The following is a 26,652-nucleotide window of genomic DNA, read 5'->3' as shown; positions in this document are numbered from 1 at the left end:
TAAACAGCGGTAGGCGCCGTCAATATATTTAGGGCCCTTGCAGTGACGCCATGGCGTGTAGCCTCCACCCAGCCGGCCCAACTCGAAGCTCGCTACCACCCTCTACAAATGGCGCAGCAGGTGCAAAAGCTGCTTCCGAGCACCGCTCGTTGGGGCGCCTCCCGCACGTTTACAAGCGGCGGCCGCAACAGAGAAAGTTGCAGTGGCTGTAAGAGGGACTCTGAAATGAACATATAAGAGCCATGTTGACGTGTAATTCTATCTCTGAGAAGCTCATCAAAACATGAAGTATCTTTACGGCGGGAATGTGACTCCATGCGAAATATCGCCGTTGTGGCAGTCTAGGTCACACGTGTATGTCTTAATTTGTTAACTAACGTAAGAACGATCGACCCAGGTCAGCAAGAGGCTCTTGTGTACGATATGCAAATGCGCGGAGTAAAAATACATAGTTACGAATCGTTACGGTAAATCCTCACATATAACAAATGTACCGGGTAAGTTATTCATGCAAACAAGGGCGATCTCGGCAACGTTTTCATTCGCGATACGCTTGCGATAATGCTTCAACTAGATGCTGTGGACAAGGCGGTTATGTACCTATCAGGTCCGCCAACTGTGGCTCTCTCCGTACGCTCAAGTCGAGACCGCGAAATGTGTACAACCCCGTAAACAGACTCGGCAAGTTTCCCGAGTGTTGTTTTTCTGTGAATTCCGACAGACATGGAAATATCATGAAGCGCAGCCAGAACAGCCCTGTACGGTACACTTGTGTCAGGCGTGTCATCGCAGCCGCACACGATTTGGAAAAGCATAGTCGAAGTCATCCTTTCGTTCGCTGCTGCGTTAATGAACTGTGCCCACACAGAAAGAAACACATGCGCCATGACCGAGCCACACCTTTAGTTCACGCAAGTTCAATGAAATCCTTTTGACGCATCTAAGACTACTGCAGTTATATCAACAACGGCAACCATGAAGAATTATCCGCATATGACAAAGCTATCCATGTTAAGATGCTTTGAGGTAAACGTGCTCACTATGCCTCTACACAAGGCTTATGCCAAAAAATGCGGTGTGGGACATTAAAGGGACACTAAAGGCAAATATTAAGTCGACGTTGATTGTTGAAATAGCGGTCCAGAAACCTCGTAGTGCTGCTTTTGTGCCAAGGAAGTGCTTATTTTGAAATAAAGTCACGTTTTTAGTGGTCCGCATCGCGTTAGCGCGCTTCAAATCTCCCGCCTGAAAATACGACTCTCATACGTCACTGCTGCCGTGCCCAACGTTGCCCGCTTTTACTGCGCGGCCGCCGACACTAGCAGCAGAGCGGAAGTAGCGGGACCCACAGTAGCAACAACGGCCATCGAAGCCATCGAAGCTTGCCGCAATCGCCGCAATGGATGTGGACGGAGAACTTGACAACGAGACATTGGCTCGCGACGCTGGGCTCCAATTCAGCGACGTGAGCCCCGATGAACGCGGTATGCTGCTGAGGGCTCGTAGTGCCGGCGTCGTTGCGTACTACGATAGCAGCCTCGGCAGCGACTCTCCCGAGCCCGAGCCCAAAAGCAGCGAGGAAACCAGCAGTGCGGTGTCGGGCGACGAAGCTCATGTGGCATTTTGTCGAACTTTCTGTCAGAGCGACTTTCACGAGCGCGCAAAACACACGCGGGCAGTACGCGATCCCGAAACTACCACTGAGACGGGCGAGGCGCAGTTCGGCGAAAACGAAACCTTTGAACCACGCGCGCCGTTCCCCATGGCAACGCCACGGATGTTTTTTTTTTTTTTTTTTCATGAATCAAGCGGAAACGAACAAACAGCATTTTATTACGTCTTTTGATGCTCGGAAGGTTCTTTTTTTACTGCTGCTAGTTTGATTACTAGTGATTTATTGTAGGCCGACTTCCCTACGTCATCGGGATCACTTCGAAAATGTCCCACTCGTGGCGCTCATCATGTGATACATTTAGCTTAATTTCTCGGTAAGTAGGGCACTGCTGTTGATAATATTCCCGTTTTAGAAGTTGTCATACATTGGACTTTCACTCTGACATAAATTGTTATTTGCCTTTAGTGTCCCTTTAAAATGACAAACACATGACTAAACTAATCCTTTCTGCTGTGTAAGCCACCCCGAAACATAACCGATGAGCCAGCGTCGTAGACAAGTTCTTGCGTTTTACAGCCGCGGCTAATTTCTTGTGACGGTCTTTGTAAACAGCTACTGAAAAAAAAAAAAAACTTATTCCATTTTTCTTGTGCCTTTCTGCGCAAATAACCATGACACTGCTCGTCGGTACACCGTTTTTTCTTCTTTGCACGACGACAAACAGCGCACGCACCAGTGAAAACATGGCAGCAACTACGGTAGGCTCAGCGGCTTTTGCTTACCGCGCGAAACTAAACGACCGACGACAGCGCCACTGCATTTTCGTGACGTATGTCCGGTGGAATTCGTCTATAGTATAGCATGAGGGTGGGAAAGGGAAGTGGGGTTGAGGAGGAAGGAAAGCAGGAGGGGAAAGGGTAGGGCATAGCCTAGCCTTGTATATAGTATAGTTTAGCAAGGAAATGGGGAAGGAAAGTGAGGGTGAGGTGAAGTGATGGGAGGGTTAGGAGGAAGGGAGAGAGGACAGAGGGCAATATAGAAACAGATAAAGAAAGAAAGAAGTTGTAGAAAAAGAATAAGAAAGAAAGAAAGAAAGTTGAAAGAAAGAAGATGAAGAAAGACCTCAATCTGCGTTCTCCGGGTGGCGGCACTTGTGTGCTAGCTCCACTGTTTACTCAGATTGCACAGGCGTGGAGCTGTGCAATCTGGAGCTGGCTTTAATTTTTTTAGTGTCACTAGTTGCCAAGAAGGCTTCTTAGTGCCAACTGCTTTTTGCTTTGTAATAAACATGGAATACAGTGGGGATGCCTGATAATATAAAGAGTAGTTTAAAGCATGAATTATGACGCACCTAAACAACAGCAGACTACATACAGCAATCTGAACTACTCTTTTGTGCAGTACCAGGGCTTGTCCACCATGCAGCATGACGTAACAGTTTTTGTGACTCTCAAGTACAATTTAAAAACTTAAATCCTCTTCAAATCGCAAAAGAATGCTCGATTCTGTCACTAAAAACTACAGCCCTTCCATTTCCACTACAATAATCACACGTTCTGGCCAGCTGTCAGTTCCTTTAGGGGTTGATATAGTTTCAATTTTCAACTAGGTGAGAAGTCAGCTGCCAATGCATACTCACTTTTCGCCTGGCGACAGAGAATGGCTTGCTGCACTGACGACAGCAGGAGGCATCCTTATCGCTAGTCCAGACAGCTTCCTTTAAGGTCAAGTTGTTTTCCTTCAAGTCAGCCACTTGAAGCTTGGACCTGCATTTCCAATGCCAACAAACAGCTTGAAACATTTCGCAAATTTGCTACCAAGACAGCATAAAATTCAACATGCCACAGAAGGCTAAAGTCTATACAAATGCTGCACAAACATCGCATTATTGTTAAAGGGAAACTACCACAAGATTTGGACTGTGCGGGAGCCTACTGTTTCTGATAGCACAGATATAAAGTTGTGCAAAAATTTGTTTGAAGTATAAGTGTATATTCACTGAGAAGATGCAAAAAAAAGACGCTTTTCAAAGAAATTAAGAAACTAAATAAACTCCACCATTACTGCTTGCCAGAAGTGACGTACGACTCAGAACGTGAAGCTCTTTAATATGACCTCTGAGATTAGGCTCTCGTAGCACAGTGAAAAACCTTGGAGTAAATGTGTTGTGTGACTTATGTCACATCCGCTAACTACCAGGTGCATATTTCACCTGCCTAGGTGTTATTAAAAGGCTGCAAACGAGAAAATTACTAAACGAGAAAACAATTAGCAGCCTTGCAGCTTTGCCAATGTTAATTTTGTGATACCATAATATCACTTCCAACCAATTTATTGAAAATGATACTTTGCTGCAGTTCACCTTTTAAGACTCTCACTGATTGAATTTAATGTCCTGAAAGTTGGACAGTGCATTATAAATGTTGCCATAATGTACTAAGTTTCCGAATAATTTTGAACAAATGTGACTGAGGAACAGCACCCATTCTCTGCTTTCACATCTTGTCAAGCCACAGTACAACGTGTGGACAACAACGTTAGCTACCTGCATGTGTGTGTTCCTCTCCTTTCAAAAAGATTAGTATAAATATATACACTGCGTTGGTTGTTTACCTCGCATTTGCAAAGCAAGACATAGATATGAAAAAGTCTTACTCGCTCAACTGGCAGCCTAGCTCTTCTAATGTGAGCTCGTGTTCAGCGCACTTTCTTTCCAGTTCAGAAAACTCCACTTTCAGCTTTTCGTGGTCCTGAAAAAAAGAAGCACACCCAGCCTATGAGTGTTGTCCAACGTAAGCCCATGAATAAGATTGAAGCATAGGCAAACATAAACTAGCCACACTATTACCATTCTACTTATGCACATTGAGCACCATATTCAACGGAAACAACGGCAAAGTTCATACATATATGCCAATCGCTTCTGGGCAGCTACACAAACCTACACACCTGCTACACACTTCAAATTAACATAAAAGGACATCTGGTTACTATAAGTACAACAATGAACTTATCTGAATTATGAGAGATTAATAAACAGTATGCTGCATAAAATTAGATTCAATCAGCAGAAATAATGCGAGTATACCACTTTTTTAAAATCATATATGTGCTTGGTCCATCAAAAGTTTAATATGGACAACTGAATTACATGAGATGTGAGCCTTGGTGCAGAAGACGGAAGATATACTGAAACAAGTCGAATGATTCAAAGCCCGGACAAGATTCAGCTAAGTGTCGCCATAAAATACAACATGTAATGACAAATGAGCTTCAAGAAGCTTAATAAAAGAAATCAGAAGGTTGTTTGAAGACACAAGGTCGAACCTGAGACAAACTCATACATACTGAAAAACTCTGGACATGGATTTTCTTTGAGTATGTTTAGTATAATCGCATTCATAACCATCATAGGATATTCTTTATACAACTTTCCAGGAGGCACCCCAATTGATGACCACATGATAAATTGTTTATGGTGAAACAATAATCAGCTCCTGGAATTGTGGCAAGCCTATTATAAGCATGTAGACTCTCAAAAATTGTACACCTCGCCTTGTGATACGTACCTTCATCCCGCAACAGTAATTACTATCATACTTGAGTGAATGTGCCTGCATCATAGGTTGTGTTCCCGTGAACAATGCTAACATAAGCATTGCAGATAAAAATAAAAATGGAGCTTCCCTGAACGGGAATTATCAAAGATAAGCATAACATGATGTTTCTTTAGCTTGCTCTCTGCTGCTATTTCGACTCTTTCATATATGTGTCATGGTTGGAGGGATGCTTGCCTATGCATATGATTAAGGATGGGCGAATAGTGAATTTGAGGTTCGAAGCGAATCCAAAGCGAATAGTGATTTGGTCGAATAATTTTGAATTGAATAGTTTGAATATACTCACCACATATTATTAAGAAAAATTGAGCATTTTTGTCATGACCCTTGCACAATATTTTTAAGGAGTGGAACTAGGTATGAGTGAATGTCACTTTTTTGGTTTGAAATGAAGCAGCCTTGAATAGTATCAAGATTTGAATAGCAGTAGGGTGCAAGTTATAAGTGGACGTTACAATTTAAAAATTACTATACTTAGCGCATATAAGCCCATATAACACGCTTTTAAACTTTAAAAAATATGTACAGTACGGTCCACTCTTAGAGGGAACACGCGAGCGCACGGCCGGCGGTCCGCGGAGCGCTAACTGCTGGCGAGATTTGGAAATGCGGAGTGTGCGCGTAGAATCACAAGGGCGGTTCGTGTTCCGCGTCGCCTGCTACTTCTCCGCCCCAGCGCTCGGGGCGCGCTCGCGAAATTCTATATTTCTACGGTTCGAAGGACAAGCTTGCTATGATCTCTGCATCGGGCATAAATCTCCTTGTCTGTTATAAAAAGCGGCCGCCTGGTGCGAACAGCATGTTGAAAGCTTATGACTAACTTATCGGTGAGCACTTACAAGAATAGACTGTTGGGCTAGTTGATAATTCATTATGAGGGAAACTGCGAAAAAAAAAAAACAACGTTGACAAAGGGAGAACAGAACAGCACAAGTGCATGTGCACAAACGCATGCGCTTGTGCTGTTCTGTTCTCCCTTTGTCGACGTTTTTTTTTTTCGCAGTTTCCCTCATAATGGAGCAGTTACACTAGGTTACGCAAGTGACAGGCTTCGTTATCACTTTCACAGTATCCCACAGCTGGGGGCCCCAGTCAAAATTCGGCCGCTGGGGCCGCGAATCGCATCACATCAAAACTGGCAAGAAACGACAGCAACAAACAAACCACACTTTTTTTTTCTGCCTGCTGATTACCCGACGAGGCGCAGGTAAAGTGGCGGCTACATGAATCGCACCGCTGAAAAACGGAAGCGCTGTCCAGCGCTCGCCAAGCGCAGGGGCAGGAAGTAGCAGACGAACAGCGGCAAACGCCGCCCTGACGTCTTTATGCGCGTGCGCCGCGTTTACAAATCTCGCCACCAGTTTGCGCCACGCGGGCCGCCGGCCACGCGATCGCGTGTTCCCTCTAAGAGTGAACCGTACTGTACATTTAACCTTAAAGTGTGGCTTCGCGGCAGTGCAGATTTCCCTTAGATGGGTTGTTTCACGGCACAGCAACCAGACGCTGCAGTGAAACCACCTTTACAGATGGTTATGTGCGGTCAAATGTAGTATACTACATATATTCGTTCATTTCGAATACTTCGAAATTTCGAATAATCTAAATTTGTATCGAAGTGAATTCGAATACTGTAATATTCGTTCGAATATTCGAAACGCCCGAATATTCCCCCATACCTACATATGACATTAAAGACAACTTGTATACATATACACACTCACATAGTCTTGTATCTCATATTCCTCCCATACATGTAGAGTCTTTTCGTTCCCTCTTATGTGTGTCTTATACTTATTTCTCAGGTTTCTTCTTGAATGTGTTTAGTCCCGGTATACTGAGTATGGGTCTATCCGTGTTTAAGTATGACATGTAATTGCACATGCCTCATTATCGCACCACACATGCCGCTGTCAAGCACTCACATAATGGGCTTCAACTGCATATTGTGTCCCTATATTAGGACAGGGGTCAATAACAGGTCACAACCAGGTACAATATTGCACTACTGGAAGCCTGCTTTCCCTCTGTCCTGTGTCGACCCAGTATTGTAGTATCTCCGAGATCAGCCCACACCTTCTGGGGCCACAGATGGACAGAGGGAATTTTTAGACTGACTCGCATAAATAATGTTATGCATTAAAAGCATTCAATTCATTGGGCAGCTGAAAGAAGCGGTAAAAGCAGCAGTGACTAAAATTAGTTGCGGAACAAAACCATTCAACAGGAATGAAACTTAGTATTGAGGGCATGGGGGGGGGGGGGGGGGGGGGGGAACGAAAAAAAAAAGCATCGTTTCACTACACAGGGCACAAGGTAGCAGTTCAAGAGACATGAAAAGAACAGGAGTTGACAGACCTGTGCCATCTGTTGGTAGGCATCAATACCTCGTTGCAGCTTCGAGGCTTCCTCCTGCTGTTCAGCCACCGTGGCCTGGAGTGACACACGCCACTCACGCTCAATTTTCAGGTCGGATTCCAACAGGGACCTGGATGAGAACAACAGTAATGCACGTGCACGCTTTTCGGCCAAAGTATAAATGTATGACAAACTCTTGATTGTGTTGCGATGCACTTGGATGGCTGCAAGAAAAAAGGAAATGCAACCTTTTTTCTGCTTAGCATGCAACACAGTAAAAAAGCGAGCATCTTTCCTAACTTTTTGCATCCAGCCACAGCGTTTCCTACTGTTTTTCTATGACAACCTTATAGTAGAACAACTCCAACTGTATTTCGCTCATCTTTAAGAAAGCCTGGTTTGCTTTCGATAAACTGAAATAATCTTCAAACTTTTTCCCCACACAATGTCACATGCGTTCGTTCCTCTTCACATGTTTTTAAAGACCACCCACAACTTCACTACTTTACTTAACACCACAATCACCATAAACGTGTCCTTCCACATAAATGCTCAACATGCAATGGCAAGCTCCGTTGCTAGACATTACACTCCTTTAGCACATGTGAATATGTGGCGTTTGTTCCAACAGAACAGTCCAATTTTAGAATGAAGTTGCATATGTTATATATTCACTGGCACTCATTACTTTAATAATAAAGCTTATAAGTGGCCACAGTAGTTCGTGGTTTCATTCGAGTGGATAAGTAACTTACAAAATGCCAAACATCACCAATGAAATGGCATAAGTTACAAACTGCCCCCCCCCACCCTATTTTTTTTTTTCAGAATGAGAAGGCCCGATTTGAAGGATGCTTTCTAGGGGACTATGGCATACTAGATGCAGACATTCCAAAAGAGCACCGAGGTTCACATATGGAAGCTGTTGGTTGTAAACAAACTTTCTGATGTGGCAGGTACACTCATCCAAGGGTCAACGAAATTGCCTGCAGGAATTTAATTATCAGCACACGCTGTAATCTGTTTACTATCAATGGGAAAAAAAGAAGCACCACATTTCTCTCTCCTTTAATCACTGGCATTTCAGGGCATGTTGAATGCAGCGAGTTTCATTATAAAGAACAAAAATAAGGAAACATTGTTTCACATTAATTTCATCCACAATAATAAAGTAATGCATGTGACCAAAACAACAGATCTTAATTTGTTCAGTGCAATATTTCGCTACTTAAGAGTAACAATGGATCAGTGCTTACACCATACTTTTGTATTTAATGTCTCATTCACGAATTAAAATATTAAGGCACAAGTAATATATTAAAACTGATTTCCACTTGACTTTTCTACGCAATAATTGTTTAATACTACGTGCAAGTTAATGAGATTACCTAGGTAAAGAGGCAGATCCATTGCACATTGTTTACTCATCTTGAAAACTTGCTAGCCTCTCTCAGCCAGGAGAACGAACGAAAACATGTCTCCTCCTCCTAAAAATTTGATACAATGTAATCCTCAATGGATACTGTTCCTGTGCCTCTCACACTAAATAGGTGCTCACATACAAGCCAGTGCATAAGCATTATTGTCAAGTCATGCTAATGTGAGAATGTCCCATTAAAATTTCTTGTGAATGCAGAATAGGAAAATGGTGCATGCAGGCTATCAGGACACCAAAAGAACAGTGTTGATGGAATTGCCAGATTTAAAGGTATTATGTTATCACCCTCTGGCAAACCAGCAGAACTCCTGGCCACATTAGCCAATGAGAACAATATCAGCATGTCATTGATCGACAGCAACTCTTTAGCAGCGAATGGAAGCTGCATCATTCACACACACAAGCAGAAATTTGTATTTACGTGGTATGTTTATAAGAATTAAGGGGTAAAAAAGACAAATATCTCACTTGTTATGCCATTAACACCCCAATAAGCCTCAATCAACATTCATCTCTGCATCGCAGGTACATTGACAATCGAAAAATGGCATACTAATACAGACAAGAATGAGATGACTGGACTACAAATCCAGTCTCAAGTCTAACTGTACAGCCCCCCCTCCCCACCTCCTTCCACTAATAAACATATTACTGGCCTCTGTCTTCTCTTTTCTCACCATGTTAAATGTAAAGCCGTGCCTGTGTTGGCAAGATATAAAAGCAAAAGGCATACCACACTACTGCGTGAATAGAATGTATAAGTGATTCATACCTATAAATAAAAAGCCATCACGGTACATCAGAATCAGCAATGGGTGAAGATGGATTAGTTACCTTTTTTGATCTTTGTCAATGAGCTGCTGTCCTAGGCTTCTTGTTGTTTCTTCAAAAGCCTGCTTTTGTTTTTCTATTGACTGTGCTCTGAAATCAATCATTAGTCAAGCAATTATGCAATGTATTTATAAATAGAGCTAAAAGCCACCACCCTCACAATGTTTCATCATATAAGACAAGTGTTAAAATTACACTGCCCAACACTGCAACCAATTCAATCAAGGGGCATCTTGGGTGACAGCGGCCATACCATCTGGCGCTGTTGCAGCAATACTGCTCCTACAGGCACAAGCAAAAGAGACCCTCTGGTGCTGGACAAGGTATCGACACAAGCTATTGCACTGTCAGCACACGCTTCAGGAGCCACATCATGGAAGAATAACTTTCCCTCGTTGCTCACTTTTTCTACTGTTCGTTTCATAAAAAACTGTTCCAAGCCAATGTGCATTAATATTCAATGAAAAGGCGTATGATAATCAAAATAAAACAAAGTTAAACAAGAATAGCATTTGCCCCAACAATGGGGTTTGCTTTATTATACCACTGTTCAGATATGGGTAGCCAGTCTACTGAGTTCCTATCAGATGACGGTCACCGCAAATGTTTTCTTCTGCAAGAATGCAACTCCCTTAAATAATCACGTGGAGTTCAAAGTTAATGCTTCAAACTTCTTGGAAAGCAAACAAACAGACAAACAAACAATGCTACAGCAATTACACAAATGACATTACAACCACTGTGTTATTTGACCAAGAAGAGGCAATTTGGAACTTCAGGCTTCAAGAAGGCATAATTATTAAATATTGTTCTTTATTAACCAACTTTAACAATTATGCACACTTTAAACAGTGCTGAAGACAAATTCATTTTGTAATATTGTATTTTGTTTTACACCACGCTTTTGGACTGTCGCTTTAATATTGCTTTTTGTTGCTTTTGGATACTGCTGCACACCCTCTTGCACAATACAGCAGAAGTCATGGCTATAACACATGCCATGAGTAACTAAATATTCACAGTCTCTGCTGTGTTATTCAAGAATTTCAATCCTCCATCGACAATAACTGCAAGTATGCAGTAGCACAAGTCATGCAAGCAAAAAAGGAAAAGAACAAGGAAGAAAAAGCTGCTCAGTGACAGCCTGAAGCACAACCATTGAGTCCACCTGTCGCCAGCTAACACAGGCGAAAGACACCAAGTATTGAAAGAATACTAGTACTTGGGAGCTTATCAGTGTACACCTCACACGATGTCAGTGTGCGCCTCACACGATAGGTTGTGGGCTGATAATATGGCCCATACCTATGAGGATGATTGGCCACGCTGTGGTGTTGAAAAGTGCACACGAAAAAAAAAAAGACAACAGAAAAGTAAATAATGTCTAGCTTAGTGCCAACAATTTTGACAGTGCATTACTTCAGAAAACAAAATTATAGAATGCATTACAGTCAGCACTCCTAGTAGTGTGTACCTTCCAGACGGCTCAGTAAATTTTTGCAGAGCAGCAATAATGAAGCCAAGTTTTTAGTTATTGTATTTTCTCACATATAATCCACCCCAGCTTATAACCCACACCCCTAACTTTAACTTTACAAAAGGAAAAAAAAAACTATGCATATAACCCGCACCCCCACTTTTTAAGCACATTTTCCCATTTTTTGGTGCAGGTTATATGCCAGAAAATACAGTATGCTCAAATAGCTTTCATCTGTGCAAGGTACCCGAAACCATAGGACAATGTTGTATAATGTGTATGAGCTGCAAAGACATTTTATTTTGGGGTTCATTTAAATGAACACTTTAAAAATACTCTGACCTAAATAATGGTTCCATGCGATGTTCTTTGTCAATTGGTTGTAACTGTAGTGCACTAGTGCGGGCTACGAGAATCCCACCAGGAAAAGACGACGACGACGAAGCAACCAGCACGTGACGGTCGCGCGTGTTCTTGTTCGCGTCTATGTAAATGGTTCCAGACGAAATACATATTTTGTGATCTTACAGCATCGACATCTGTCTGCCTATTTCTACAAATTGGTGACCCGGTTATGTAGCCCGTGCTAGCGTGCGGGCTACATAACAATACACCATTTGATACCAAAACGGACAGCCGGGCTAGTTGGTCTTGATTCGTTTTGAATTTACTTGTACAGCGCAAAATACAAGATGGAAGACAAAGAAGCACACACAGACAACGCTGTCAAAGAACAAAGATGTCAGTGAATACCTTCATGGAATTTCTCATGTCTTACATGCAATCCACTTTTGTAGGTGTTAACAATTAAGTCGTCCTTCAAAAGAGCGGTGTACGCATCAGCTCTCGCGTCGCCTCAGTACTTAGTAATATTTTCTTAAGCAAAGTCGACAGGGTGATTCATGAGAGGTTGAATGGCTTAACTTTCAAAATATTTCATTATGTTGACAATTATCTAATCCCGTGTGAAGTGAAAAACATTAACAAAAAGGTGGTAGATATTCTCAAGTTATTTAAAGAGAGCGGAAGCGGACGTAACTTTATTACAGAACTGCCAAAGGAATCACACCTCCAGTTTTTAGATTTAATGCTAACATTCTACTCAGAACATGTGTGCTGGCAGTACCCGCCTAGTTTGCAAAAGCCACTATTTCTTTATACATCAGCACATTCCAAAGTAATTAAAGATGGGTTGGCTGTATCTTTGACGCGAGCGACTGTGTCCAAGTCATGTGATGACACAGTGCAAAGCAGTGCTCATGCTGAGATCCAGAGATTACAAAAGACAGGGTATCCAGATAATGTGGTTACTAGATCCTGTGAGCAAGATGGATCAAACAATCCAGCAAGCGCGAAGGCCAAGAGAAAGATAAGAGAAGCCATATCGCCCCACTGCCCTACGTTCACAAGCTGGCGCATAACGTTAAGAATGTCGCATCCAGATATGATTTGAAAGTTGTTTTTACGGCTCCCAAGAAGCTGGGCAGCATTTGCGTGCGAGTGAGGCAGAGGGAAGAAGGAAACCAAAAGGAAAGGTGACTGTGCTGACAAACACAGAAGCTCGTTCATCCCTTGTGCAGCAAGTAATTTACAGGATCCCTCTGTCATGCAGCAATAGTTACATTGGGCAAACTGGAAGGTGCGCTAATGTCAGACTACGAGAGCACCAGAGGAAGTGCCAAAAGAGTGACCGATTATAAAATTTGGCAGCATATTGAAGGAAGCATTAGTGTAGGCCACTGTTTAATCTGCCTTTTTCATTTTCCTGTGCTGCCCTCTGCCATTTTGGTAGGGGCTTTGCAGGGGCCAAGACAACCGGTATTGCCAGAAGCAAAGCCCCCGAGATGAAGAAACGTTTCGTGACTTTTCTGCTAGGGATGCGTGCATGCGCAGGGGCGTCGTGAGAAAGGCGGATTGTTCAGAAGTGTTATACAGACACAGTGACACGAACAAAAGACTAATCTTAGAGACTTACCATATTAACAAAAACGGTGTGAAGTGCATCAGCCAGCCCTCTATCTTCTTAAGCAATATAGAAATTGAATTCCTGAACATCATGCACAGGCGATAACCAGACTGTGGTACCTTTCGTGTTTCTTTTTTTCTTTTTCTTTTGCTCATAACCAATTTCCCCTGCGCATTCGGGTAAACCTTCACGTTTGTATCATATGCAGTAAACCTTCAGTTGAGAGTACAGCGCTGTCCATGTGTGCTTCTTTGTCTTCTGTCTCGTATTTTGCACTGTAGAAATCAATTCAAAATGAACTATTTGATACGTTTTTGTCCACAGAAATCCCTGTGCAAGACATGCATGTCACGCTGAAATGCCAAACCTATAATCTTCTCAGCAATGCATTTTGGCAAAGTAGCTGTCCATCTTGAGGACATATGTATAATAAAATTAGGCCACAGACACATGCTGGAAAGAGAGACAAGCACCCTTACCAGCATTTCTCAAGCCAGCTAGCCTTTTGGATGCTTGCAGTGTGAGCTGTGCTGCATAATAACAATTTACTAAATGTGCAAGCACATGCTCTGTTAGTTAACATTGAAGATAAGAATTACACCTGAAAAAAGAATTCCATACAGCTGTGCTGTCATTGATTTGCAACCGTATTCGCTGAAGCCCACTTCTAGTTTCAGTGCGGCAAATCTGCGTGTGGTTGGAAAGTCATGGTGAGAGAAGGTTTTCTTGTGGTGTCCGGTAGTTTAGATGCTGGTATCGGTGGCACTACTGTGTCCCATTTCTGCAAAGACCTCCGCCAAGGCTGAGGAGAGCTATGGCACACGTTTGCTGCTAAAATTTGTCACATGTCTTGTATCATGCCGTAGTGGCCTGTATCGTCTTGCCAGTTTCACAAAACTATGCTCACACCGATCACAACAGTCCATGGGATATGCATGATTTTCTGTGCCAAGAGTAGCATTCCACTGATTGATATCACACTCCCTAAAAGAATTAATTTTGGGATTTTATGTGCCAAAACTATATGGTATGATTACTACAGGCATGCTGGAGTGGGGCACGAAAGATTAAAGGGGCACTAAAGAGAAATACTAAATCAGTTTAGCTTGCTGAAGCATTAAATGTAAACATCTTCAACAGAAATCTATCTGGCATGTTAGAAAATTCCTTTAGGCTAAACTGGCACCAGCCAAAGCTTAAGGTAGTGCCGACATTTCTGCACTGATTTGGTCCCTTCCTCAGGGGGTGAGTGCTGTGTTTGAAGAGATGGCGTCTTTTTGCTTCTGGCTCCTCCTCTCCACTGCATCATGAAGGCCAGTGGGCAGTGTCCTCTATGAGAGGTTTTGTTACCAGTAATGTTTTGAATCACATGAATTGAGGGGAAGCTGAATTATTGGGGTTGTCTCAGTGTCCGTCAAGGAGGCACCGTTGGAATCGATTACACGGTTGTGCTTATTAGAGTGCTCAGCAAGAGCACTATGCTGAGCTTCCAGTTTCTGCACACCATTATTGTGTTGGCAGGTTCTGTCATAGAAGCTTTTGCTGAAATATACATTGAAAACTCTATTTTCAATAATTTCGCAATATTAGTTTGATTATTAAAGCAAAAAGTGAAGGTCGAAGTTATTTCATTTTTGAAACTTCGGACCAAAACCTCTGTGCCGAAATGTCATGCAACTTCACAGATTTGACTGCGCTTTTTCATATTCGGGCCATACTGGCCCAGTAAAAGTTCTGAAACTTCAGATGTTGAATCTTTGGTTAGTCTAAAACATATTGTTGTCCATTTTTCGAAAAACAATTAATTTAGGCTCCAGTGAGCACCTTCAAAATATATCACTGCAAGGCTGATGCAAAAATTTAAAAGCAGCAGTACAACCAGTCTTTACTTTTATGCCTATTCTCAACATAAAAGTGGCATTTTTGGTGCTATTGAAGGTTAGATATATAGGCGTGTGCACACAGAGGCAAGGAGGTTGTCTGCTCCCTGTAATCATCAAATGGGGGGAAGGGGCAAACAGTCTGCCCTATACCTTTACTCAGTCGGACCTGTCTCGTCACTATTTAAAGTGCAGAGTTATGGCCATGCAGGTTTTACACGATAATGACGGCCAAGGACCGACTCATGTTACATTCCAAAACTGTTTACTTCCCACATTTACCCCCGGAAAGCCGGGGACCAAATGCAGGCCATTGTGAGAAGCATGTCATCGCTTCATTTTCATTTTTGCACACATTACGAAGCTTGTTTTCTTTCAGACTCAACCAATAAATAAATAGGAGGGGGGGTGGGGCTGCAGTGAAACTTCGCCATTCCTAACTAAGAACCCTACACACACCTATAGCTAGATATACCAACACAGCTAGGTGAAATCTTTTTTCTTTGTTGCTTTTTCTATTTTTTTAATGTGCACCTAAATCTATGTACACAGGTGTTTCTTCAATGTGGCTGCTGTGACCGTGAATTTGACTTTGCAACATCACAACTACTAAGCAATCCTGGTGGCTATTTTATGAGCCCTGACATTAAGACTGAACATTTTCACAGCCTTAAAGATATAAACCAGTTTGTCACCAGAAAAGCAATGTTGAGGCGTTACATGTGCCTTTATTAGACAACAGCATTAAAAAGTGTGTTAGGCCAAGCTAGGAATCAAATGAAACAATTTTTGTCGTGAATTCACTGCACTTTAACAAAAATTCATCCACAAACAGGTTGTGGGAGAAATGTATGGCAATGAATTCAAAGCCAGTAACTTCATGTAAAAGCTTTTTCGCTGTGCCACATGGCAGCTGAGTTGCAGCTCTTCAAATATTGGTATCCATATGTATTTCTCGTCTAAAAGTAAAGCTGCTTTTCATAACATAGCACCAAATGCCATCCCGACTTTCAGAAAATATGTTTTTTACACCTGAAGTCAATTTAACATCCTTAAACTGCAATGACAGGTTTTAACAGCAATGAACATGTTAATAGGTGTAAAACACCTTTCATACACATGAGACTCATTGTCGTGAGGCATACATCTGCCCCAAAGTGTTTATATAGGACTATTCAATGCAGAAGTTTGGGATAACTGGTGATAACTGAACTTAGACATTTTAACAAGCACAAAGCAGCACTCACACAAGGAAAAGACACGTAGATAAGATGGGCACTAGACACGTAGACAGGACTAGCGCCCGTCCTGCCAACTGGACAGTTCCTTGTGTGAGTGCTGCTTTGCGCTTGTTAAGGTGTCCAAATTGAGTGTATAGGACCACATGAACACCATGCATGTAGGGTGCAAAATTCATGTGCTAATCTGAAAAAGAACAGTAGGGTTCAATTGGATTCGCACAAAAATAAGAAACAATGTCCACCACAACGTCTTGGCAGCTTTGGCATTTTGCTTCTATAATGAGGCTGCAGGTTCTATTCTCGGAGCCATGCAAAATCATGTGTGCTTCACTTTGTGTGCCCAGTAAAGATACCAAATTGGTTAAAATAAATGTAGAGTCCTCACAACGGCATGATATCTTGTCAGATCGTGGTTTTGGCATGAAAGACCTTAGAATTTAATTTAATCGAGCCAGACTCACTCTTGATCCAACTAAACAGGGCTGACACAAACTCAAAGGTTCAAACACTCAGACTTAGGCCCGTATCCACAAACATACCTTAGAATTATCTCTTGCCTTCCTTACCATTTTTGTGCCCTTAATGTGTTTGCTAAACAAATTAGGCCAGTATTCCAATGCCACACTTATCTCTAGCCCTTCTTACCGCTTTTGTTCTATATTGGAACTTACTAGGGTGAACATGTGCACAGTACTGACAGTAAGGTAATTAGCCTGTAATTCTTGAAAACATCAGTTACTACTCCATCTTCTTATGGAGTAGTACGTTTATGACACCTGCGGAATGTTGCTGCTGTTTTCTTGGACCTGCTGATATTGTGTCTGCAATATCATGCTCAATAACTCTCTCATCTTCTATATTTATGTTCTCTGAGCAATGTTGGTAGTAGTGCCTGGCCTTGCACGTCTTTCTGCTAACGACACACATATTTTCTTGTAATTCAGTGCTTTACGTTACATTAACAGAGTGAACTTCTACCAGTTCCCCCAAATTGCTGTCCTCATTAAACATATGTTATGTTTATAAAGTTCGTACTTATATGGTTGGTTATAGATACTACAGCTTTACTATAGGGCAGTTTGCATAGGTGTCAGTATAGATGGCGTAAATTTTAGCTTGCAACCATGGTGGCGAGTGTGGCACACTCTTCTTTTGCCTGCTGGCAGGCTTCATGCCTTCAGGTAGTATACGAGGGATTATGGGTCAGCTGCCAGCTCGTAGCAAGGTCACGTGCTATGTGACTCCAGCAGGCAAAAGAAGAGTGTTCCACACTCGCCATCATGGCTACAAGCAGCGCTGACTAAAACTCCCAGGTTTAAATGCACAGAGATACCCTATAAAGTGGAAGGGAGGATGACCGCCGCCGTAGCTCAATTGATAGCGCATCAGACACGTTATTTGAAGGTTGCAGGTTCGGTCCCTGCCGGCGGCAAATTGTCTTTATGTCCACTTTACTTTCTTCACGTTTATATCACAATTACTACAAATAATGTCCCCTATACTTTCCTTGGTTTGACTGTCTGTTGGTTGTAATTAATGTTGTGTCTAACAGAAAAAAAATGAGCCCTTAAGTTCCCCTTCTTTCACTAGTACAAGAAAATGCGACACACCAGAACGCAGTGTATGTCAACATGTGGCGCCAACGTTTGCCATCGTTCTTGAAGGACTACTAAGGGCGAAATTTTCGTTTGCAACTTTTATGCTTCAGTGGGTTGGTTTGGGTCTGATAATAATTTAATTATACCACATATACTGCAACATGATGTATAAATAATGCTAGCAATGATAGACCAATTTTAGCATACACTTCGGAACATGACACTAAATTGCACTTATGTACAGGGGCAGGTGAGCTAATGCCACCTAGAAAAAGTTAGGTGAAAATGCTTTAAGCATTAGTCTCCTTGAAACTGACAATGGTGGCACATCGCTGTACATATGGCTGAATGCATATACAGCCCGTGTGCTGCACCTTGGAGGTAATCTGAAGCATGTGCAAAGGTTAATGTCATGCTAAGATGGCTGGTAGCTTCCTTCATGCATGCTGTGTTCACATGCGCCAAGTTTTGAAGGTACAGTAATTCCAGTTTCCTAAATGATGTGAAGTGAACGCAGCATGAAGCATTTGCTCTCCATCGCCAGAGCTCTTCATCATGCTAGCATTGCAATAGTGTTCCTAGTCATAGGGTGAGCTCTGTTATGTTTGCCTGTGCAGAGATGACACCATGCATGTTATTTACTTAAAAAATGAATGCTGAATGCAGCTTATAAAGGGAATAATCAGTGCAATTTCTACGCAGGCAGCAGATAAAGAAGATACACACCAGCGTTATTATGTGGTTGATAAAACTGCAAGCCTTACTTTGTGCAGTAGTCTCATATTTCGTGTCAATACAGTGGTAACAATTTATGAAGTAAAGGAAAGAACAGCATGATCAGTATGTCAATGTGCTGTCGGTTGTAAAAGGAATCATTCTTTCTAGCTTTGAATGCTATATGTGTACAGTGCAGTAATGCCTTGTTATGCGTGAAGTGGTGGTTGCTATTTAGCTTGCTTCTCTTTTTTTTTTGCACGTGCATCCAAACATGCTGATGTTTTACCTTAATAAAGATTTCTTTAATTAAAGCTAATAATGACAAGAGATCCTTCACCCCACTGCAATGCCTACAGGTGTTATGGGCAATCAAAAAAAATTCGAGGCAGGTCTTCTGACTTAAAGGGACACTAAAGAGAAAAACTATTTTTCTCGTACTAGTAGGTAAATTACTCTTGCACAATACCAAAATCACCACACTTACCGCGAGAGGACACTTGGTAATCGAGAAAACGCACAAAAAGAAAATGCGGGCGGTGACACCACCTTGACATTTTCACACCAATCGCCGTGACGTAGATTTTTACGGCGTCCACTAGGGCCTATATAGTTCCCAATCGGTAAAAATAAAGTAGATTGCCCTGGGCCAGAGACCTAACATACTGAGTTTCAGGAAATTTCGTTGAGCCAATGTTGCCAAAATACTAAAAATACACTTTGAAATCCGTGATGTCACGCGCCGGAGACAAATGAAACTTTGACTGATTTTCTCCTCTATTAATAAACCTATGATTCTGAAATTAATGTTAATTGTGAAATTAACGAGTTTTCAGAGTACAATTTATCAACGTAAACCGATTCATTGTTTAACTTAAGTGTCCTTTTAAAGTTGCAAAGACTGGTTAAACAAGCAGAGCTGGTGGCATCATATTGCTATTTTATTGCTTGACTTTGCTCTATAGCAGTTTTGGCACCGTCTTCACTGTTTAAAAGGTCTTCACGACGATAAGTCATAAAGTTGCTTCAAATTTCAAATTCATAACATTTTATGGACTGGAGGTGGGTAGTGCGGCTTGCCCAATTTCTGTGTCACATACCCACTAGGAGCTGCGTTACATCTCCACGGGAATTCACCTCGACCTAAACAGCTCTGCTGTTAAAGAGACACTAAAGAGAAAAAAAATTTTCTCGTATAGGTAAATTACTCTTTCACAATACCAAAATCACCACGCTTGCCGCAAGAAGGTGTTTGGTAAGCGAGAAGACGCACAAGAAGAAAATGCAGGTGGCGACGCCACCCTGAAGTTCCCGCACCAGCTGCCGTGACGTCATAGATTTCAATGACGTCTACGAGGGCCTATGTAGCTTTAAAGGGGAACTCCGGTGCATTTTCGACCATATTGAGATAATGCTGTTTTCAAATAGTATTAACAGTCCTGTAAAAGCAATGGTGGTTCATTTTGCTGAGAGACTCGTCAATAATTTTAAATAAGCAATAAACGATGAGTCGAAACCGAAACAGGGAGCTGAGCTGCGCCATGCTGGGTATGCGATGACGTCACGAAGGACGCTACACGCCGCCACTGCTGGCCAGGTTGTAAACATAGCACACGCGCTTCATCTATCACGCGAAAAGCAAGCTGGCGATGTCACATGACGCTGAATCAAGCTGTGGCAACCCGTCTCAACTTGGCAGTGACGAGTTCAGCGATGATTGCAGCTACTATATGAGCGCGGAAGCATCGTCTTTTGATTTCGACCCGCAGGCGCGTGAAGTAGCTGACGTGCCCCGCATCGATCTCCTCGTTTCTCAATATTGTGCGTGGTTACTGTAAGACCCGACGTCAACGACGACTAACGCGCAATGCAGCTAACAAAGCCGAACAACTTTGCTCACGTCGTCCCCGCCTCGTAGCAGAAAGCGCGCGCTGCAACCGTATGCTGGGCGAAGCGGGGTCGGAAAAGCGTAGGCATGTTACGTCACATACACAGGGTGGCCCGCGTTAACAGGCGTGATTCCAGAATTGGCTACCAATTTTAAAATTCGTTTTCCAAAAAAACTAAATGACTTACGATTGTATAATTTGGCACATATCATCAGGGTAACGAAGAGAACATATGCTGAAAGTTTAATTGAAATCGGTGAATATCAAAAAATCCCCGGAGTTCCCCTTTAACAGCGAACCTGTTTAAGCCAACTGTAAACGCTTTGGTGTGTACCAAAAAATTATCATCACCACGAATGGGTATGAGCCACAGAAATTGAGCAAATCCCACTACTCACCGCTGGTCTACTAAAAATGAACAAGGTAACAGATGGGCGGCAAACACCAATTAACATTTCTGGACAGAAGTAACCAGTAATTGACAAAAGCTTTAATAAACCGTCGGGATTAACCCAGTGATAAACACCATGGCCGCATGTTTCAGCTTCGCTGAAGCATCTGTACGGAGTGCTTCATCAGTACGTACAATGAGAGAATAGTAGGGAACAGGAAAGGCAACAGCGGATGCGAGAAGACCCCGAAGCAATGGAAGCTCTACGTGAACGACGACGTGCCCGTAGATCTAGGGGAGGTGCAAACGCTCTGTTTCAGCGCGAATTTCTGTCTCTCGAGTTTGGACATCCGAGTCGTGTCTGTGACTGTCTGTAGTTTAACTCGAACCTCTCTGCGCTGGGAAGCAACCTAGCAACAACCTAGCATCAATTAGCATCACGTAGCTAAAGCCTAGCAACAACCTAGAAGCAACCAGATGAGACTTCAGAATCATCTAGCTTCGCTCTTTCAAGCTTTGTGCGACTTAGTGCAAGCTTCGCCATTTCTTTAATCAGCAAAAATGAAGTTTGTTTCTTCTGAAGGAGCCAGCGACTTAAGGTACCAAGTTTCAGGAAATTTTGTTGAGCCAATGTGGCCAAACCACAAAAAAATACTTTGAAATTTGGGACATCACCACTGAACATTTCGGCGGGAAATTTAAAAGTGCAACTTTTTGAAATTGATTTTGTGATCTAGTAATAAACCTATGGTGATGAAATTAATGACACTAAGGTTTTCAGAGTAAAATTTATCAGTCTAAACTAATTTATTGTTTCAGTTTAGTGTCCCATTAATAAATTACCTGTGCCCGTCATCCTGTCCCTTCCTTGTTCTTGTGCTTCAAGTCATGGAAATATGAATTACAATCAGACTAACCTGCTTCCAGTCATTACTGAAAAACACTCGTGTGCATGAGAGCTGTGTCACTCGCAAGGCCTTTAGATCAAGGTTCAATAGATTATTGTACCAATTACCCTGCCACAAAAAAGAAAAAAGCTGATGAAGATACGGTGCCTCTCGCTGTAGCTGCACATTTATCTATACCTAGGCTACACAAGTTGCACACTCTAATAGCACAAATGGAAATGCACAAACGGAACACGGATGAGAAAAAGAAATGACGACACGTTGTTTCTTTTTCTCGTCTATGTTCCGTTTGCGCTGGCCGTCATGAGTATTTTCCAACTAGCCCAACTCGCTACCCTATAACTGCTAGTCTTATAACGACCGGTTTTTGTGGTATTATTGTTTCCATTATAACTGTGTCTAACTGGATATAGCTTGGAAGAAGCTTTTATACTGTCTATTACATCAAGGTCAGGTGCATAAAATGACAAGTTGTATCCTACCTAGACATAGCAACAATTTCTGTTCTTTAATATATATGCATTAGAAGTCTACATTGTGTTTGTGAAATATTACAAGAGCGACATAAAAGCGCAATACGAAGTCTGCAATACTGTAGAAATATGCATTCAAACTAAAGAAGATTTCACAGCGCTCAGTGACATGAAGCTACTTCCTACTCTGTATGAAATCATGGGCTTCAGTAGGAGACCCCATAGCTTCCGCAGGCAATTTCCAATGCTACATTAATGAGCAATGTAGTACCATATTTTCTCACATATAACCTGCCCCAGCATATAACCCACACCCCTAACTTGATAATCGGCCTTTGTCGAAACAAAGGGTTTTGGGACCTTGGCTGAGTCCGCCATCAGCACAAAAGGCTTTGAAAGCATTATTGCGCTTCTTGCGGACAAATGGTCTTAGAGACAGACTCTAAGCAGGGTCATATTTTCCTTTCCTTTTTTTCCTCTCTCTTTTTCCTTTTCTTGCTCTTTTTTTTTGTAACATTTCTCTTCCATCATCTTTTATCCCCTTTACTCCTTCCCCCAGCACAGGGTAGCCAGCGAGTCTAAGAACTGGCTAACCTCCCTGCCTTTCCGCTTGTTTCTTCCTTCCTCCCTAACTTTAACTCTACAAACGGAAAAAAAAAACTATGCATATAACCTCTGCACATAACCCGCAACCCCCCTTTTTAACCACATTTTTTCGTTTTTTGGTACTAGTTATATGGGAGAAAATATGGTACGTTAGAAGCAGTTAAAGGAAGCGACACGATCAAGGGAGAGCCAGCTGTTCTGGTAATCTATACTGCCAACTATCTCTTGCCACACTAATTATTGCGTGAATTCCCAAGTTTCACAAGTAGCACAATCTCTCCAGCTATACTGAACCTTTCGCCTACCATGACTCATCTCTTGCCATAGACTGGGTGCAAGTCATGCGTGAAGGAAAATCCGAAAATATGGCAAGAAGTGGCTCACACTAAAAGGTTGCAGCCAAGTACCCGTATGTGCCTGCCACTACTTTCAGGATGCTGAAATTGTGGTGTTTATTTAAACATCCTGCATGCAGATCATCATGCAGCACAATACCAGCTCTCACAGCAGTACAGTCAATCAAGGGCAATGACCTCTTGATGTACTACGATAGTGGTATGTGAATAGTACATACAACGAAGAGGACAAAAAAGCTCCAGGGACATTTTAACCAAAAATACTTATTGATAACATCGAGCCTTTCTGAAATATTCATAATTATTATGATAAGGAAATGATATAGTAAATAAAAGAAGGGGAGAATTTTGAGAGCTTGCTTCTTTGTTTGACACAACCTTAATGAAAACATTAATGATAACATTAAAGACATGTTATAGTAAGCATAAAGCATAGGAGATAATTAAATTCTTGTTTTTTCTACATGACACCTCATTAACACAGGTCTCAGAATATGAACAGGGATATACGCTGCAGACAGGTGCCATGCTTGTTTTTAGAGCAAAGCACACAGAAGCACAATGCAGCTTTGTTTATTGGCTTTTTGTTTGTACAGTAGAAACATCCATTGCAGCAAATGGATACTTCAGAAAACAGGAAAAAAGAAGGCGGAACTTGTACACACAGAGTTTTAACAGGCATACATTTTGCAGTGGTTCTTATTCTGATGCCGTTAGCATCCTTCACATGCATACACAGCAACCTGTTTTGGTCAATGTTCATTCACACACTCATCAGGCAGTTACTCTCTTTTTGCATGGGAAACAAAAGCAGTAAATTTGCGCTGCTATATATACTGCATTGAAGTGCAACTTCTGCATCCGAAGTCGAAATGTATGCAGAGCACTCGTACATGACAATGACAGCATCACATTTCAATCACAAGATAATCCTCATAAATGAGGGAAACAAGATTAAAAATTGCAGACAAGAGACAAAAGAACATTTATCCAAAGAATAAGGCAAACTTCACACACTGTGCAAAGTGTCAACAAGGAAAATGCTAAGAACACTGAAAGCAGTTATGTATAAGTGAACAATGTCTCAGCCATCAGCTGCAAATATTGCACCACACCACTTGAGGCACAGAGGACATGTGATAATGCTGCTACCATCGTGGTGAATATTCTATACCATGTGCAAATGCCTAGCCGTTTTCTGTTCTTTTTTTTTTCTTTTTTTACAGGCACAATATGGATCACCAAGTGAACAGCACACAAGGGACTCCAAAGCACTATGGATAACAAAATACATTTTGCTGGTCACCCATAGTTTCATGAACTGAACTTCTGGGTAACATGCAGGCAACTTTGACAGAGTGCTGACCAAACATCAAAGCAATGAAGAGTATTGTCAAAATAAATAAAGGGTTAGCTATATCTGTTGATGCATACTGGACGAATATATTACTAATATATCTTATATGACACACACAGCTGTCAAAGCTGTCGGCGTATACAAGCAGCAATCACATGGTTGGTAAAATGCAAGCAGCAGTGCCTTCTGGTAGAATCAGGACACACAATTGCCAGACAACACTGCTCTCAAAAGGTCATTCTAGGGCATGCTACCAGGCAGCAGAATGAATTACAGAACAAAAAAAAAAGAGAGAGAAAAAGAAGCCCACAGCCACTCATTAGGTTCTCACAGAAAGGCTGCAACTTACTTCGTCTCAGTTTCTTTTAGGCTTGCAGTCAACTGTGCCACTTTTTGCTCCAGCTTTGCAGCCTGTTCTGTTTTTGCCTTTAGTGAGGATTCACAATCCTAGATAAAAAAATTTAAAAACAAAAGCATTTGTCATTTAACTCAATATTTGGTGCCATATCATTCACCCTGAATAAGTAGGTGAAATCAGTGATTGTACATGTATGCAAGATTAAACTCTGATAATACTAAAAGCAATAGTTTGAATAGACTGTGATAATGTTATCCTTCATCCCTTAGGATAATTTACACTTTGCTTACCTGAAGTTTGTTGAACATTTGGAGGTTAATAGCTTTGATGTCCTCCAGTTGTCTGCGTAAGCTCACTATGCTGTCCTGCTTTTCATGGATGTCCTTTTCAAGCAATTTCAGTGCCATCTCTGCTTCCTGAAAGAAGCAAGCATACATTTTAAGTACGAAAACAAAGAAAACATTGGTTAAGAAATTACTCCGCAAAACTGATGTGACAAGTTATTCAAATAAATAGCTGCAACTATATGGTACCATAGTTTAGAAGAACTTGTTGTTGGGCGAGTTGGTTCACCTTACCACAAAAAGAAAAACTGCACAATTTGACACACATGTAGAACCAGACAACATGAAGCGCAGTGTTGTCTGGCTCTACGTGTGTGTTAAGTTGCGCAGTTTTTCTTTTTGTGGTATATGGTAACGACGGCACTCATGATTTATGGTCACAGTTCAACCTAACGTATGTTGACTGCAACACTCAATGTTGTGCTGTTGCTGCATGCTACAACCACAACATGCACTTAAAGGGGCCATGACGCCCAATTTTCTATCATGATCTGTATTATGTGGGTTAATCCTTGTGCGTTCACAAACAAGCTGGCGAAATTTTAGCGCATTTGGTTGGGCACTTAATTTGTAATGGAATATTTTTATAAACACGTGAGCTGCCTGAGAGTTGGGCAACACTGGCGCACTCGCAAGCCATGACGTGACAAGCTCGCACATATCTTGTGCAAGATACTGCTTCTAACTCAAGCCCATCTGCCTTCATGGAAGCAATCACATCACAATATACCCTGTAACAAAGTGTTCGCCATGTCGTAAATATCTTGTAACCCACCCCTTGTGTAACACCCCCCAGTGGGGTCTTTAAGGAATAAAAGTGAAAGTGAAAGCTGCTTGCTTTATGAGTGTCTGCATTCTGGCAAACTATTTTGTTCTGTAGTCAGCTGCATGTGCAATCGAGCTATTTCAGATTTCTTCAGCTTGGCATTGAAAATGAACAATTTACGGCGGTTAAAACTTTGGTAGAAGATGGCATCTCCGCTCCATGCAGCACATGATGTCACACGCCATGGCAAAATGGCAGTCGCCGGCGGTGGGCGGGGTTTATAGCCGGTTACCTCTAGGTCTCATGTCACACTGAAATATTCTTTTACAGTCCATTTTTCATATATGTACAGGCACAACAGACCCTCTACATCTATTTTTCGCTGAAAGCCACAAATTGTTGGGTGACTTTGTCATAGTCCCTTTAAAAGAACACTAAGACGTACACTCTTGCTACATTAGAACCAAAA

At 41.9% G+C, this 26,652-nt stretch overlaps 1 protein-coding gene across 2 annotated transcripts in view; it reads right to left on the bottom strand.

Moving 5' to 3' along the window:
• LOC119403507 (RUN and FYVE domain-containing protein 2) overlaps positions 1 to 26,652 on the bottom strand; it is an 80,830-nt gene that overhangs the window by 5,488 nt on the left and 48,690 nt on the right. For both annotated transcript variants that reach the window (XM_037670447.1, XM_037670439.2), the window contains 6 exons: positions 25,364 to 25,489; positions 25,065 to 25,162; positions 9,863 to 9,949; positions 7,591 to 7,720; positions 4,271 to 4,365; positions 3,255 to 3,381 (listed from right to left, as the gene is read on the bottom strand). In XM_037670447.1, coding sequence (XP_037526375.1) covers positions 3,255 to 3,381; positions 4,271 to 4,365; positions 7,591 to 7,720; positions 9,863 to 9,949; positions 25,065 to 25,162; positions 25,364 to 25,489 — 663 coding nt within the window. The remainder of the gene's footprint in view (positions 1 to 3,254; positions 3,382 to 4,270; positions 4,366 to 7,590; positions 7,721 to 9,862; positions 9,950 to 25,064; positions 25,163 to 25,363; positions 25,490 to 26,652) is intronic.

Source organism: Rhipicephalus sanguineus, chromosome 1 (assembly GCF_013339695.2).
Source record: "Rhipicephalus sanguineus isolate Rsan-2018 chromosome 1, BIME_Rsan_1.4, whole genome shotgun sequence".
Lineage (NCBI taxonomy): Eukaryota > Metazoa > Arthropoda > Arachnida > Ixodida > Ixodidae > Rhipicephalus > Rhipicephalus sanguineus.
The sequence above is the reverse complement of the archived record's forward strand: the minus strand, read 5'-3'. Positions and strand labels throughout refer to the sequence as shown.